This window comes from Nicotiana tabacum, chromosome 17, assembly GCF_000715075.1.
Source record: "Nicotiana tabacum cultivar K326 chromosome 17, ASM71507v2, whole genome shotgun sequence".
Classification (NCBI taxonomy): domain Eukaryota; kingdom Viridiplantae; phylum Streptophyta; class Magnoliopsida; order Solanales; family Solanaceae; genus Nicotiana; species Nicotiana tabacum.
Genome location: NC_134096.1, coordinates 142458768 through 142476522, shown reverse-complemented (window position 1 = coordinate 142476522; position 17755 = coordinate 142458768). Strand labels below are relative to the sequence as shown.

The following is a 17755-nucleotide window of genomic DNA, read 5'->3' as shown; positions in this document are numbered from 1 at the left end:
TTACATTTTGAAAGAATCGTTGGGTGAATGCATATAATAAAGAAGACGGGGAAGATTATATACAGAGTTGGAAAGAATAGAACATACGTTACACTTTCATTTCCCTACATGATAATCCGTCAGCGAAAAAGATTAAGAGCCAAATTACTACCCCAAAAAATGAATAATTACGGCCTATCGTAAAATTAATACTCCCTACTCATGCTTTGGGAAGATCTAACCTTGCTTGATGGGATACTTAATGGAAACCCATGACCTCAAATTTAATATGTGAATGCATTACTTTGTGGTATATATCTTAGTGAAATTGGGTCGCGTTTCCTCAAAAAGGAAACCTAATTATTTTTTTTTAATTTGTTTATTTTTTTCGAGAATCTATCAGAAATAACCTATCTATCTCTATGAGGTAGGGGTAAGGTCTGTATATACATTACCCTCCCCAGACCCCATTTATGAGATAAAACTAGGTTTGTTGTTGTTGTTGTTGTTGTTGTTGTTGTTGTTGTTGTTGTTGTTGTTGTTGTTGTTGTAATTTGTTTATTTTTTATTTTTCTATTGACTTCAAATACAAATTGGATTCATACAATAAATCATAATTATGAACAGACTTTTACATAACAAAACAATTAAACCTATTATTAGTATATGGGCATCAAATGAATCTATTTGTAATGAGTGATGAAATCTAGTAATATTATACCCTATGATTTATTTCTTAATATTTAAGGAAGCTGGAATATAACTATGGAACAAATGCGTTCAAACTCTAGTAATATTGTACAGTATAATTTATTTTTATTTGTCTAAAACTTGATGAATAGAATTACCTTATACAAGTGATGATTAATCAGACACCACATATAAACATAGGAAGATAGAAATAAAATAAAAAGAAAAAACAAATAATTTACTACGTATGCATTCCTAAAGCTATTTGATATAGCAAACAAAATCCACCTGTGGGTAAAGGAGAGGAAAGAAAGGAGTACATTTCACAATCCAAAGAGAAAAAGGACTAAATCCCAAATAAATGTACGTACTCTTTTCTTTTTGAATATAAAACAGACATGATGATGAGCTGTAAGCGCTAAACCTGAAAAGACGTGTAACGATATCTCCAGACTCCAGCAGCAGCAGCCATATAACAAAACTGCATCCCGTGGCGCCTTTCAACTTCTTTTCTAGGGTTTTCGTATTCTGTAGATTACTCTAATCTCAGCTTCCGACTTTTATTCTTAACATTTTTCACGACGCAGCGATAACTTGCATTAATATTCTGGAGGCGGAAATAATTCGTTTTTATCTAAAAGAAATTTGAGTGTTTTCGAATCTAATAATTAGTTCCATCTGATTTAAAGGGATTTCATGGAATTGAAGAAATCAAACAGGGTTTCGTGGGCTACTGGACCTAATCTTTGTCAGGTATACACCACATTACTCCATACACAGCCTTCTAGTGCATGAATTTTATGTCTATTTTTATTGAGTCAATTTCAGGCTAGTCTCTTTTCTTTTCTTTTTTTGATAAGGTAGCCTTATAGATGCTAACTAGTTTCGCTGCGTTGTGTTAACTGTATTAGTTTATTTTAGTTTGGCTGCCTGATGTAGTGATGTTATATATGAGTGGCAGGATTGTAGAAGAATATTGCAATCAGTTTTAGGTGGGGTTTTTTCTAGACTGTAAATCTGGAAAAGGAGATTAAGGGTTTTGATAGGACTAAAGGGTAAAGAAATTGGATGAGATAAAATTTGAAACTTTAGGGAGGTAGCATGTACCCGATGGAATTAATCCAGGTGTACACAAGCTGGCCCAGATACCACCGTTGTCCAATAAAAATAAAATTTAAGGAAACATAGCTTTGAGGGAGAGAGTCAAAGGCCTTGAGTGATTATTTGAGTTGTGTATTAGTGTCTATAGGTTCCTTGAAGTGGACGTAGACAAAAGAAACTTCTGGTTTTCCTCCAAGAAGTAATGTTTTCAGCTGTTAGGTTCGTAAGGCTTAGTGGCCACTGATTTTTCTTTCGAGCTTTGACTTTGCTGTTTATCTTTATGGTTGAAAGGTATTGAGCTTCATCAGTATTTGCTAAAATTCAAATTTTAAGTGCCATTGCGTTTTTATAATTGGATGGCACCAGAGCATGTAGTTAATAAGGCTTCTTGATGTGTGTCTGTCTATTAGTTATCATATTGGTTTATTGCTGTTAATTTGTCTTTATTGCTTTGCACTAGTAATTTCAAACATACATTAGTATTTGATTGAGCATGCATTTTTCTATACAAGTCAAAATGATTTTATTGATATTCATCCTTTTTTATATGATAGTAGTTGATTGGACATGAATTTTTAATATGTCCATTTAACTTGCTTAGTGTATTAGTTATAGTAGAAGAAATATTGTACTAATGTTCGAAAATAAGTTTAAAAGGAAAAACAACACATCAAAGTATAGATTTGAATAGTCTATTGAATTTGAACTTATGAAATTTGTATAAGAAATGAAATGGTTTCAAGCCTTTAGGACGTTCCAAAATGAAAAGAGTCGTGTAAATTGGGACGGAGGGAGTAATATCTGGTGGCAAGATGAAAGACCAACAATATTCAATTAGAGGGAGAAAGTACTATTCGGTTTCAAGATAAAGGCTGAACTTTTTAATGCTATTGTTAAGGTAGACAGTTGCCCGAAGCTCTTATATTACATATGATCGAACAATGTAAAATACAGGTATCTAACTTGTTAAGAGAAACTTAAATTTATCTAAAAGAAGAATGAAATAAAGAAAGTAATATCTAGTGGCAGGACTAAAAGAAGGACAACATAAGGTTCACATATTCAGAATTAGGAAAGAATGTAAATACTTTTGTTTGTAACGCCACAGCACATGCTTAGTGCTGCTATTCTATAGAATATTCTTTTACGGATAAAGAAAAGAACTTATGAAAGGGAACTTACATGTATTCAAATCAACTTAAAATGAGAGAGAAGTACTATCAAGCGTCAAGATGAATGTCGAACTCGTCCATATTATCATTCAGGTAAACAGTTACTAGAAGCTTTTCATTTATAAACTTGATCATACACGATGCTCGTTGACAAAGGCCTCAGCATATTCGCTGCATGTGTGGATGAACAATAAGAAATGAGATCAACACTGGTAGAGGAGCAGGTTTATTTATGTGAGGTGTCTGTGCTGTTTCGTCCAAGAGTTTCTTTAGAATGGGATATATTATATAAAAAGAAAGATGCAGCTTGACGCAGATCCTTCACAATATTCATTAAAAAATCTCCATTTAGAATCATATCAATTCCCAACCCACAAGGTAGTCCTTTGAATTACATTTTGGCCAAGAACTTTGATAAATTTTGTTCTTGGCCTTATATTTATTGAAGATATCAACAAGATACCTAATGAATGGTAATGCAAGGACGAGGAAGTAACTTGATAAATGTTATTACGCTAACAAATTCCTTGTTTAAGTTCATAAGTTGGTATCAACTGAGAAGATTCTTCAACTGGAACTGTATCTTGCAGAGTTGCTTATAAATTACAGCTGCAAGAACTGTAAACATATCATAAATGAAGGAAATTGATGAAATTGATACTTATCACGATTTCCAAAGCCTAATTCCCTCCGCGTGGATACTGTCTTCTCCATTTAAGTCCCAAAAATTTGGTAATTTACATTTTAAAAAAAGCCTGCTGCTCGGATGCTATGTAATAATCTCAAAAGTTTCAAGTACATTGCCCCAACCTCCTTACTGGTAACTAAAGGATTTCTAAGAAATGTTACTCTTTCTACACTATTCATCACATTTTTTCAGTATGTCATTACCTAAAGGATTTCTAAGAAATGTTTATCCTAAAAGTTATTACAGTGGCATAAGATCTATTTTTAGCCCAAATGTCCATACATGTTTCTAGCTTTTAATTGAACTTTTAACTCCTCCTTACTCATGCTAAATCAGAAAGGAAAACAAATCGGGATGAAGACTCTTAGAAGTTATGCCATTTCCATGACAATTTGGTCATTATACTGACTTTAAAAGTTTTAGTTGCTAATTTGCCATGTTTGGAGAACTTCATGACATTTGATGAAAGGAAGAACCATGTAAGATTTTGCCCATCAAAATGATGATGGCTTTGGTGGAAAGAACAAAATCTTGATGTCAATCTTGTGGAAAAATATTTAAAACTCTATTTTCCCCATATAAGACCATACTACAAGGTAAATATGGAATTTATGACCAGTTTTATACATCTTGATTGAAGTATTTTTTGTAATCAGACTGTTAGTGAATTTTTTTCCTTGCAAAAATTTCTGAAACAATTTTATAGCTATATAGAGCAATATAAGTAGATTAAGTTGGTGTTGAATAATCAGAAAATTATTGACTTATGCTCTATTTACTTGTCAACTGAAAAAATCGGGGAATAAATCTGCAAAATAATCTTCTTAAGCATCATTTTGCTACTTAAATATCCAAAAGAAAAAAGAAAGAAACTTTTTTTCTTCTTAAGACAAGGAAACGGAGCTTATTAGAGGAAAGAAGACAAAAAGGGCAGTAATTCATTTATACTAAATCGTGAAAAGAAAATTAAAGACAGCTACCATATGTAGCCTTATAAATGAATTAGACAAAGTAGTGATCCAAAGATGTTATAAATGAATTGCATTCTTTTGTTTCATTTGTGGTGTAAAGAGGATTTTTAGATGATGTAAGCTCACATTTAGATGTTATAGTATCCTTGTACGAAGAACAAGGACTCACTTTTTCTTTCCTTTTTGAACTAGAGATATGGCTGCAGCACTTCCTTTCGTGCTGATACTTATATATATAAGCTGTTACCATTATTAAAAATAAATGATCCAAAGAACAAAATTAGTGGCAGGTTAGGAGAATCAAGTGCACAAAAAAGTATGTCAAGATTCTACTAGTGGGCCAGTCGTAAATCCGGAGATTCAAGACTCGAGCATGAAAAAGTTTGCTGAGAATCTTGCCATTAAATGTATTTGGACAGAAAAAAGGAAAACTGAACAAAAGCACTTATTCAAGTCACTCATACAACAGAGTGCAATTACCAAAATTCTTAAGTTTCTTGTAATTAAAGGCATTTCATGATCAGATGATGCTTAACCAAAATAATGGTGATGGTGTCTGTGATCCATATCAACGTACACCAAATAGTTCTTTTATGATTATCCCTATTATAATCTGTCAATGTCATGGTGACTATTTTTAAACGAGCCCTGACTGGTAAAAGTACATCCCTTTTCAAGAGTCATGCTTATTGGTCGTTGATTGCACCTTGCTATTTAAGCTTTTGAGGACCATAGCAGAACATCATAGCGGCACCTAAATGTTTGAGTTGTTAATTGACAATCGTTTCCCACTTTTTGAAGGCAAAGCAAACATGAAGAAATGGATTTTTGCCGTTACTGTATTTCTTTTTAACCCCCCCCCTTCCCCCTCTTTTTTCCAAGGAGATATTCTAAGTGTAGTATTTTCTTCATGACATGCAAGATTGACATGCTTTCAGTTTTACTTATCAAGCACGTTGATATGCTTTAGCTTTTTCCTAGTTCTCCTTAGCAAGTGTGCATATTTTACCATTCAATAGGTAAAACATTTCCTACAAGAGGATTGCCCATCAAAAGTCGGTAGGGGATCTCAACATCATCTTCAGTTGAAGCCATCACTTAGACCATCATTTGAAGGAAGACATTGTCTGAAGCAATCAAAAGAGAGGCTTCCTTACATACCTCTGGCTAAATGGAAGTGCCCTCCCAAGGTAATCTAAGTTTTTTATGATAGGAGGTTGCCTTTATTTGTCTGGTTTCTGCAGTGTTGTAATAGCCCATTTAATGCTGTTATTGGTAGTTTACTTTGAATGAGAGTTGGTGTGTGGTTGCTGGTGAAGAAAGTAAAGAAGCAGAGGCTCAGAAGCATAGGGAAAAGAGAGTGCTTGAGGCGGTTTATCCTTCTCGGTCTGCAATTCCTCCCAAGTATGTAGTTTTTGGACTCTCTTAGATTTATAGCTTTTTTATCCCAATTTACTTGATTGTGATCCCTTGTTTCTCCTATTGGCTTATAGTCCTTCCACCTCGTCGGATCTGGACCAATTTTATGATGATAACCAAACTCAAGTGATTCCAATAATTCCCATCGAAGAAGCAGCAGCTGTAGAAGTTTCGTCCCATTCAACACCATCCCAAAACATCAGCAGCAAATTGCTAGACCCATGCCTACCTAACAGTTCATCATCATCTATCAGTATAGATACTACTCAAAAGCTACCTGCTAGTGGAAAATCGTTTCCCCAGGCTTTGTCAACCTCCAAAGATCTCAGGATACCTCCGAGTAACTCTCCTTTTTGTGTTAGACTGCCTGTTAACGGTCAATCTGCTCCATATCTTTCAAGATGTCAAAATCTGAACAGAACTGAGCAACGTCAAGTTTCTCCTAAGCCACCTGCTAATCACAACCCTGTCACCCAGTTTCCATCCACATGTGAAAATCCCAAGATTCCTCAGCACCATGCTGAAGTTTTGGCAAAGTCCCTTGCTAACCACAACCCTGCTACCCAGTGTCATTCAGCATTTGAAAACCTGAACGCAGCTCAGTGCAAAAATCAAATTTCTCCAAAGCCACCTGCTAATGGCATCTGTGTGCCCCAATATCAATCAAATACTGAAAATCTGAGTGTCCCTCCGCGCAAAACTCAACCTTGTTCAAATCCACCTGCTAATGAAAAATCTATCCTTGAGAAGATTCCACATGGTTTTAAGGGTGATTTGATGGTTGCTGTAGCCGCAGCTGTAGCTGCACTTGCAAAAAGTCAAGAGCAGGGTAGTCTGATTGATACTGACTTCTTGATTAAGCTTCTTAGCAACCCAGAACAGATACAGAAACTGATGAACAAACACGGCGTGGCTACCAATCCTGAAACTGGTGCTGCATCTGGCTCAAAACCTATTGTTCCTTCTAGTAGCACCCCAAGGTCAACAGCTGATTCTCTGGATAAGCAGATAGCTGGTAATGAAAATCGCAAATCTGTTGCTGATTCAACCGTCTTTTCTCGGTCACTGGAGGTAAGAAATGCTAATGAACAAAGAGGAACTGCTGTCATGTTTAGGCCAGTGGATCTACTGGTTCCCTTGCCTAGGACAAAACCTGATAAGGTAATTAACAAGCCCATTAATGAATACCAAGCTCCCCATGCAGGATCTGGACCAAAGCCAATGGCAAAATCTGTGCCCTTGGCGGTCTCTAAACCTGAAACATCCATGAAAAGTAAATTGGTTAATGAACAAAGGACCTCTGCTCATGTAGGAACTGCAGACATTAGAGGGAGTAAACCATTAGTTCACCCAACTTCAGACCTAAATTTGGAAAAGATTAAGAAACTGATTAATGAATATGGAGCACCTGATAATATAGGAGGGAAGCCCTTCGTCAATTCTGAGTTAGTTCCTTCACTGGTTTCCTCGAGGGCAAAATGTCCTATTGCTATGCAGCCTGAGCTGCAAATAAAGTCGTATTCATCAAATACTGGCCACACATCCTCTTTCTCCTCAATGAGTAGTCCTGCCCCTCTACACAAGGATATCAATTACTACAAATCTCTGATCAAGCAGCATGGAGAAAATCGTGAATATGTGGATCAAGAAATCTTACAAAATATCAATCCTTATGGCAATACGCAAGGACCAGAATCGTTTAACAACCTAAAACAAAACCAGGCCTGCCTGAATTTTCAGAAGCATTGCGTTTTCTTCAACACACCAAAGGGATGCCTAAATGGCACCACTTGTCCCTTCCTACACGATATGTCCAAACAATGGAGGTCTGGGGGGATGTTGGAAGCTCCGGCTCCAAAGAGAATGAAGCTAGGTGGGGAACTTACTGGTAGGACATGATTCAGTGAGAAAGGCAGTTGCACAGTTTAAGCATACGGATCCCGTGTTCCTTTTTTCTTTGGGGAAATTTTGAAAAGCGGCCCTTTTAGACTTAGATTAGACATTTAGAGTGAGTTGGTTTTTATATGAGAAAAATTTTGATTTGAAACTTCCAAGTTGGATGAAGCGCTTTTCTTGCCTCAAGAATTTTTTTCTTCTAACAAGTTTAATGAAGCCTTTTTTTGTTTTAAGAAAAAGTTTCAAAGATTGATGAAACTGGTTTTTGACGCAAGCTTCTGGAGGAAGCCCTAGGTTCATAATTCTGGGTATTGAAAGCTCCCAATTTCAAAGAATACTGCATGCATAGATGAGACTCCGCCTTCCCACTTGATAAAAGTGGCATGCAGAATATACCGACTTAAGAGCACCCTTAATCCTAATTCGCATGTTGATTTACACATTATGTTAGTGGCAATTAACTAAAAAGATTATAAAGCATTTGATAGAGGAAATTTGGTTTAAGATTAAAATTTTAAGAATCAAATAAATTTGAAATTCTTTAAAAGTGGTGAAAATCATATAGAATAATACCAGCAATGTGATCTGATAACCATTTTAGAACTTTATAAGATGAATAGAGTATTACATCACTCGGGGGAAAAAAGAGAGTATTACATCAATGGGGATAAAAGCTGCCAATATAAATTAAGAGAAAGAAATGCTGTGTGGACCACCACGCAATCTTGTCTGTTTGTCGTCTTAAAATAGTACAGAGTTGAGATCCGAGGGAACTTACAATTCGAAACTCGTCTAGATGCTAATTCTTTTCGTTCGTAAAACCTGAGTCAAGAGAGAGAGAGAGAGAGGCGTCGTTCTTATCAACAACTTATACAAATTCACTTGAAAGTCGAAACTTGACATAATCGTTCTTGCAGATAGACAAGTGAACCACCGATAAGATTCACCACAAATATTATCATTCAATTCATATACTCAAACACACTGATAATTGGGAACATAAACAGCGGGGAAATGTGCCGAACTTATTGAATGAATGGGCAGAACTCTTAAGACAGAGAGCTTCGCTATAGCAATACTTTTGACTGGGTGGAGTTCTTCCACTGGTACCTCGCTGCAAGTATACTAATCTTACTTCTTGTAGCCAAGAATGTCCAAATCAGAAGCGCTTTGATTTATCAAAAAGAGGGGGTGATGTTTCTTTAGCCCCTGTTGTCAAGCATCCAGTAGTTTTCTCAACTTTGTGTTAGTTTATGCTTTTCACCATAGTTGGGAGCTGATATTTACTAGCATACGTCCTTCCCAGCAACAGAGAGGATTTCCAAATTGTCAAATAATTAGACGATGTAAGGAGATGGATCAATTGACATAAAAATCAAGAAGACAAATCTTTACATGCGATGAGGCATATACAAATACAACAGCCAGACAATGAGCCCACATAGGGTGAAGGGTACAATCTAGCAGTTAATGAACTAGGACTGCCTATTATTGCGATGCCTATTTTTGCCTTGTCAATGTAAAGTTATCTGATACATGTGCTAGTGTAAAATAACAAGTAATTGATGGAATAATCAATGTGTGTGGTAGCCAATTCGGACAACAGTAACGTTATCAAGAAAAATAATAACAATAAGGTTGAGAGAACTATTTCAATTTTCAAGGATGCAATAGGGGCCTCCTCTGGAAGACTGGAATTGTAGCATTTGCCTCCTTGAAGATAATCTTGTACGTTGTGTCATTTTGAGGCCTTTTAGGTTGTATATGACCAGTCTGTTAATGCTAGTCGCGCTTAGGGATGGCAAGCAGTGTGGTGTAAGTTTGTCTTACCCGCAAAATTTCAAGCCGCCTGCCCGCCTCACATAGCATTTTCATCAGCATTCACCCACCTCGTCCGCCCCGCATTACACCCGTCCCGCCCCACTAATTTTCCTTTTCAAAAAAAAAATGTCTTAGGTTTTGTGTTAACAGGCTAGTTCTATTTACAATCTCATATAACTGAAAGAACTAAATTTTTGAAATGATCACAAGCCACTAAGCTAATATCCAGGGATTTTAAATGTAATCCACACGTATACACACTATATGTAACCTCTCCAAATGAACACAAACATATACTTATATATAGTCCAAAGTGGACATCTGATTTTCAAGAGTGAAACATTGCATATTAAAGTAATGCCAAAAACGTTATCAAAGCTAAGAAATCTTTCCAGTAAGAGACGTTACTAACTTTAAAGGCAATCAAGCCAAAAACGTTATAAACAACAACTTTCTTATAGCCATAATGATAGCCATTCAAGGTCAGTAAAATTATTATATTCAAAGCTATTCAAATTTTCAGTTATAGATATTAAAATATATCCAATTGATTGGTATAATAAAAACATATTGAAAAAATATTAAAGAATGATCCTAGACATTAATTTAAATATTTCTTTTTGAGATATCAAATTATTTTTCTAACACTATATACTAATTAAAGGTACCTTCTAAGAGGCGACCGTGCTGAATTTAAGCAAAGGTATTATAATAGTCCCTTGAGTTTCCCTGTGTTCCTTGCGGTTATTTAGTTTTCACGATTGGTTTAACTATGGTTCAGACTTTCTAGTTATCACGACTGGTTTAACTATGATTCAGACTTTCTAGTTTTCACGATTGGTTTAACTATAATTCAGACCTTAATTTCTAGCAGGCACTCAGCCTTATTTATCTTAAAGCATATCCAAATCAAGAAACGGTTCTGTAACTTATCAGGATTTCATAATTCTCTATTTGCTTCATCTGTATTATTTGAGAAACTGATTTATAATTTGGTAAAATTTGTTATTTGTCCTGACATATTATTGAAGTCATTTAATGCAATCAATAACAATTGCAATATTTGTTTTTTGGTTTACTCTTGCAAGGAGAATGAAGTCGTTAGCAAAAATCAGACGGGGTATATCAGGACCACATTTATAAATTTTAATAAAGTCTCCAGAACCCTTTGTCCACTTCCATTACGATATTCCTCGATAGAGCTTTTATACAAATTACGAAAATGCGGGAAAATAAGAAGCGGAAGAAATATAATTTTTCATTGTTCATTGAGTAGAAAGAAAACGATATTTGATTTTTTCCAAATAAAAAAAGAAAAATAAAAAATATATCCGTCCACGAAAGCTTCCTATGTTGTGATCAAGTAGTAAAATATGGTTTACAAATTGCCTAGAATCTTATATTTCGAGTGTTTCATGGGGTGAAATTTCGTGTAAGAGAGTTAAACTACTTAATTTTTTGTGTAAATACTTAAATTCTTCAATTTTTAAAAATAAATTTAAATATTTAAAAACTACATAAAAAGTCACTATAATTAGTAATTCATAATCTTTAACATTAAAAAGAATTTGGTTAAAGAAAAAAAAATAACTCTGCAAATAATAAAAGCTCTAATTTATATTATAGCTCTATCGGGATTATGAATGAAAATGGATAAAGGATCATGGACATCCATTAAACTTTCTAAAAGTCCTGCCGTAAATTATCGCATCTCATTTTCGCCGATGCCAAAAGAATTACTCTGCAACATTAATTGTTATAATGAAGTGAATAATATCCCAGGCCAATGAATAAGTTTTACCAAATTAAAGGTCGGTTTCTCAAATAACGTGATCATGAAAATAATTAAAAAATATATAATCTGTATAGGTTACACATTCATTTTTTTGTAGGTAGATATACTGTAAGATAACTCTGAATGTTTGCAAGAATTGTCCAAATTATAGTCAACCAAGCGTGAAACTAATAGCTAGGAACGCAAGGTAACTCCAAATGTTTAAATTCAGTAAGGAGAAGGAGGACGACGACATTTCTGACTTCTCCTTATGCTTCACCGCCGGTGATCCTCTTCAGATCAGTAAAACATTTATAGAGGAAGTAGCTGCTCGGCTTTTGAGGTTCTTTTTACAAAGATACACTTCTCAGTGGAATAAACTGGTTACTGCAGGAACACGTATTTGCTTTTGACTTTTGCTTTTTTTTGAATAATACCTTTTACTACTTCTCTTTTATACAGTAAATTTTAACTATTCACTCCATTTCAAAAAAATAAAAATAAAGTGATTAATTTTGACAGAGTGAGTTTCACTTTTACTTGGACTCACTCATTTGAGTATAAAAAAAGAAGCTTTTACTCCCTGCAGTAGGGTAGAAACATTGTTAAACTCTCGCCCTTAAGGTAGTCTCTTGTGCTACTTCCATATACTCTAACTTCCGCACGATTATTTTCACTTGTCCGCAGTTTAATATCGATAACAAGAACATTCAACGTCTGTTCTGTTAATTCTTAAACCCTCTGAAAGCTGGTCAAACTTTTCAATTTTTTTTTTTTTTGAATAAGCTCAATGTGGTGCCTCGTTGTAAAAACTAGTTTATGCATTTGCAACTGCTAAAACTTGATAAGATGGTTCTGAAGCATATATAGGATTCAATAATAGAAAAATGCGTACAACAACCTGATTTTAAGGTCCAACAATCCCATCATGGCAACAATGTGCAGTCTAGTTCAACCAACATATCCTCAACATTCTGATTATACAAACAAATTTGATTAATCTCCGTCAAAACGATCTCTGCTTGCTATTCGCTATCCGTATTCCATAATGTAGGAGAATCTGCATGAGAGGGTATCTGTGATCTACAAGACATTTCCTCGGCAAAGGAAACAATACTCCCTCTTTCTTACATAACAAAGGTCTGCAGGATCTCATATATCTTTGAGATGTATATCTATATTTCTCTGAGAATGGGCCAACCTTTCTTAATAATATCATTGATCTTTGCATCAATTTGCTTTTGGATCCTTGATGGACAGAGCTCTGCTGCATAGCCATTTAGTTTTGCAGCAAGTGTTGACCTCTCAAGCTCCTCCTCCGGCAAGTTTCCCATCAACTATAGTAGGAATGGATTCCGCTTAAGCTCAAATTTCTGAAAAAATGGACAGTGAGTGGATTTGTCAATCAAGTGCGTCAAGAGATCATAGCAGTGGTATTCAGATTAACAAGACGAATGTTTTCACAAACATGGAAAAAGAGATGGAAGCACGTGCGCATCTCCCAAAATCTGATTTGGAGGGGGGGATGTTTAGCAAAGGGGTACAGAACAGGGAAACTACTTATTTTTTGTTCTTCTTTAGTCTTACAGGGACTCTTTCCGAGCGTCACATTTCCCAGTTTCTTACAACAAAATTCCCCTCATTAAAGACAAATATGTTTTCCCATCTGCAGTGCTTTACCTAAAAGTGAAATCACAGAAAATAAATATTTTTTAGAATCTATGCACACTTATAAAGCAAGTTGGAGTCCAAATTCCTTGGGCAGTAGGAGGTTAGGGCCAACAGAGAAAAGTAACCTAAGAGCAGCGGAAGAGGCCAACTGGTGTATGTCCCTCTGAATTTTATTTGACCCAATTTTTTGTTATAAATCAAATAATTTTACTACGATTAAGATGGTGTTAAATATAAAAAATGAATCCCCTAAAGTCTAGTCAACTATCGATGGGACCTGGTATTTCTTATTTACACATTTTCTGAAGCTTGGATGTCCTTGGACCAAAAATCCTTCCAACAACTTTTCACCATATCTTTATGCCAATATGTAATAATCAAATGTTCTCAAATCTGAAAGGGGCTTATCCCTTCTCAATCCCGCTGACAAGAAGTACAAGGCAATGACCCAAAGCAGCACATAGTAAGTCTCTTTAGTAGTAGGGGAATTTTCCTCCAATACCAGATATAATATCATGTCAACCTGCATTTCCTCCATATAAAGCTTGCCGACGATAAGGGCTAATAACATTCTGCTTGTCATGAATTCTATGAAGTCATCCAATATAGTTTCAATGCTTTTGCAAATCTAGTAGCATTAGGATCCTGTGCAGACGTTTTTCTTCCCTGCTTACCTTTTGTAATTCTTCCTAAAGGAAAGGAGACTATGCATTCATTTTACAATCCTTATGTACTCCAGAAATAACCGATTGAAGTCTTCTCCTTAGCATCTGAACTGACGAGAGAGAGATTGCTCGACGGCATCTCCTCAATCATCATCACTAATCTTCTATCACTTGATCTAAGTCCACACGCTGCCCTATGGAGCCAACAGAAGCCCATCCAACCCACTTATTACCTCATATACTATGAGAAACTGGTTCTGCCCAGTTTTGTTAAAGGCGCGCTTAAGCTGGAAACATGTAGAGCGCTTCGCCTCGCTTTGCGGGCACTTCAGTGTCGCATCAAGACTCTAAGGCATGCTTTTCCTAGTCAATGAGTGTAATCATGAAAATGCGACACTGAACAATTGATATTTCACTTTATCGTAATTGTTTTTCAATTTTTTTGTCCGTATATTTGTTATTCATGCTTATAATTATTGGTTTTGGACTGCATATACATATTTTTACTTTTTCTCCAATTGCGCCTTCTTTCATTAAAGCCCACGCTTTATTTGCGCTTTGCGCTTAAAGCCCCAACGGGCCATAGAGTTTTTTTGCGCTTTTCGTCTTTGATAACACTGGACTTCTGTCACGCTGTTGATGTGCGTGATCATCTTGTCTTAAAGCTTAAGTTGTTAGAGAGCACACTTTTAATTACTTTTTTTGTGAAGTAATAAATTAAAACAACAGAGGTAAGGTATAGTTAATTACTACTTATTATATTACGTCTCAACACTCTCCCTCACGTGTGAGTTTGATTCTTTTTCACGAGTCAAATACGTCGAAATGTTGTTCTTTCTTTAAATTTTCGGGCGGGTGAGATTTGAACCGAAGACCTCTTGGCTGCTCTAATAACATGTTGAATTGTGTGACTATCTTATGTTAAAGTTTTAGCTGTTAGAGAAAATGCACTTTTATTACTTAATTGTTTTACATCTCAACACACCCCCATCATCGTGGTTTCTTTGATATAAACCACATATGGTTTTCATTTTCTTTATCGTGCCCTCAACTAATATCAACTCTGTAAATTTTGACTATGTAAGAATCAATACGACAGGAAATGTCAGTACTGCACCCCTTATGACAATCATCAAGCTATGCACTTATGCTTCAATAATCTAGTATCAGCTATTCAGCATAATGTAGTTATGGATACTAGACCTGATGTTCAGGCTCAGCAGGATGAAAAGCTTCGAGCTGTTGAATTTGAGTGGTTACAATGCTGCTCTTTGACTTTGATTGTTCTCTTTCCTTGCTAACAGCAGCCAATCTGGACTCCTCAGTGCCGCTTGTGAAAATAATAGACCTACACTAGGCAAATTCATAACTTTGCTATTCATATGCTTGTAATCAGTCTGAAGTAAAGGGAACCCAGGTTGAAGTCAAGGATCCTACCTGTACTGGTTACCCACATCAGGACCTTGCCCAAAGACTTGCCTAGAATCGTGATTAGACCAGAAGACCTCCAATAGTTGTCTAAAACCAATTACTTCGGGATCATATTCGACCTACAGGATACAAACTATTAAACAAGTTGAAATCATTGAGATAAATGAAATATTTGGTTATTTTAAATGTAAATTTCCAGGTAAGCAAAATTCAAATGCAACTCAACCTATCAGCCGTTTATTTGAAACAAATCCGGAACAAACCACAGAACATTTTCAGATAGGCTTGATAAAGGACATAAAACTCATTCAGAACCTAAAACAGGCAAGAATACCATGTCAACACAATGAAAGGCATAAAATATCAACTATTATCTACAAAATCCAAAGAAGTGGGTTCCAAAAATTACAGATAACAGCAAAACATAAAACATTTATATATCAAATCTGAAATGCACAAAAGGATCATTCATATCTTCTATAACAATAACATGGACGGAAACAGGGGAATTTCAAATAAAGAACTTTGACAAAAAATTTACTCTATACCTTCGTATTCGGTCAGTTTGGTATGCTAGATGTCTGTAAGATATGCTAGCATGTTTCCATATATAGGTCCCTCCTATTTTTCACCACCCCATGCTGAGCAAATTAGCTTCGAGATATAAAATACTAGAAAACACTAGCTCCAACATAACCCTCGCATACTGATACCAAACGGGGACACAAAAGGGTTGCAAGTTGCAACTACAAATTACAATAGCGTGCGAATTCGTTATTGTAAAATATGACAATTAAGTAGAGACCACTGAAGTACACAAGAAGAAGAATAGACGCGAAAGACTATGCTCCATTAGCATATGGGAAAAGGAACAGAGCCAAATAGTTCCTTATTTCCACCACCGCCTATGGATGACAGAGAAGAAAAATATTCTAAAAGTTACACCCATCGCAGTCTGAAAGATGAAATAATATATTGCTTCTAGAAATACCACTAACCACTGCTGCAAGTGAAACATTTGGTTACTAGCTCTATGGTGACCAATACCTTATTTTTACTAAACAATTAATGCAAGTCCGTGAAACACCTATACATAAAAGAAGGGATAGCGACGTGATATCCATGAGAAAATAGTTCGAACAGGACCAAATGTATTCGGAAATTAGTTGCATAAAGCTGGTGTTAACTCAGCCAGACAATAAAGATGAGTAAGAAAGGTATTAGCTGACTCATCTAACACATTATTTGCATTGCATAAACCATGATCGGAGGTAATCTTCACTGATTTAAGTAAATCCCACAAGGACTTTCCCCCACCTCAGCTAATGTCACTCCTAATGTTTTATAAAAAGTGTAACCCAAGCTGTCCCCATTTTAGTCCTTCATGTACGCCTTTGCAATTTGATTTTGATCAAGTTGCTCCTTTCTTTGGCATAATTTGTTGTATAACCACAAAAAGTGTGTATTCCCTACAACCTAATTGTTTCTTCACTGTTAACTAGGCATTAATAATCATATACATAATCACTTACAGCTCCACTTTCCTATATCCTATTTTTTATAAACCTGAATGCTCCCGTAGTACTTTCTTCTGCAGGAAATTAACTATTCATGTACATTATGAAGATACAAGGAACTCGTTTGGTATACACAGATCCTAATTTTAACTATCTAATTTTACTTTTTACAATGTAATCAACATATCAAAAAAAAAATCCATCAGATCGCAGAAGAAGCTATAAAAATTGTGGTGATTACATTAGATTGGAGTAATTTCTTATACAAGTGATTAAGGCATAAATATGAACAAATACCTGAACACATTCAGCGTTATCGCCCAAACTTCTGTACTCGGGATTGGGTTTAGAACCACCAGCATAACCGACGGAGGTTCTAACGACGCCGTTGAGGCAGCCAAATGCAGCTTCCGACCTCCAGAAGCTTCCAAGAGCGAAAACTGCTGTTTGCAATGGCTGATTAGAAGGATCCTTTGGAACCTCAGGGATCCGATCTGGGAATCTGATGCTCACAACTGGATTCAATGCCAATAGAATGATTGTTATACAAAGAAGTGGGGATAAAAAGGAGGAATTGCTCTTATCGACTTTCATTTGAACACAGACAGGGGAAAGCCGGGACGGTTACGCCCACTTTCCGGTTAAATCTTTCCGAGGCGGTGTAGTTTTCACTCGCTCATCCCTGGAATTGCCAGCTCGCCTGTCTCGTTTGCTTTTCGGTAATTTCCTAATTCCCAATTCTCTCTTTTTTTTAGGAGACAAATTATCGCTCTTTAAATTATTTTTATAAAATGTTTCCTACTTACGGCATTTAGGACAGTAAAGTTATTATGTACATTTTCAAAGTTTTCTTGGAGTATCATTTTGACAACTTGGCGCCAAAATTTTCTTCTTTGAGTAAAAATATTAGTTGGAAAAATATCTTAAATTTTTTCTATTTAAATTTAGCATATAATGTGG

General features: G+C 35.6%; 2 protein-coding genes across 2 annotated transcripts; one reads left to right on the top strand and one right to left on the bottom strand.

Moving 5' to 3' along the window:
- The first annotated feature begins 959 nt into the window (after positions 1–959).
- On the top strand, positions 960–8155 carry LOC107782249 (uncharacterized). The gene is made up of 4 exons (XM_016603113.2): positions 960–1422; positions 5621–5791; positions 5881–6005; positions 6095–8155. The coding sequence occupies exons 1-4, from the start codon at positions 1366–1368 to the stop codon at positions 7917–7919; spliced, it is 2178 nt and encodes a 725-aa protein (XP_016458599.1). The 5' UTR covers positions 960–1365; the 3' UTR covers positions 7920–8155.
- Positions 8156–12352: 4197 nt separating this feature from the next.
- LOC107782248 (peptide methionine sulfoxide reductase A5) lies at positions 12353–17540 on the bottom strand. The gene is made up of 4 exons (XM_016603111.2): positions 17093–17540; positions 15285–15397; positions 15051–15195; positions 12353–12884 (listed from the first exon to the last, which is right to left on the bottom strand). Exons 1-4 carry the CDS (start codon positions 17387–17389, stop codon positions 12849–12851), a joined length of 591 nt encoding a protein of 196 aa, XP_016458597.2. The 5' UTR covers positions 17390–17540; the 3' UTR covers positions 12353–12848.
- Positions 17541–17755: the final 215 nt, after the last annotated feature.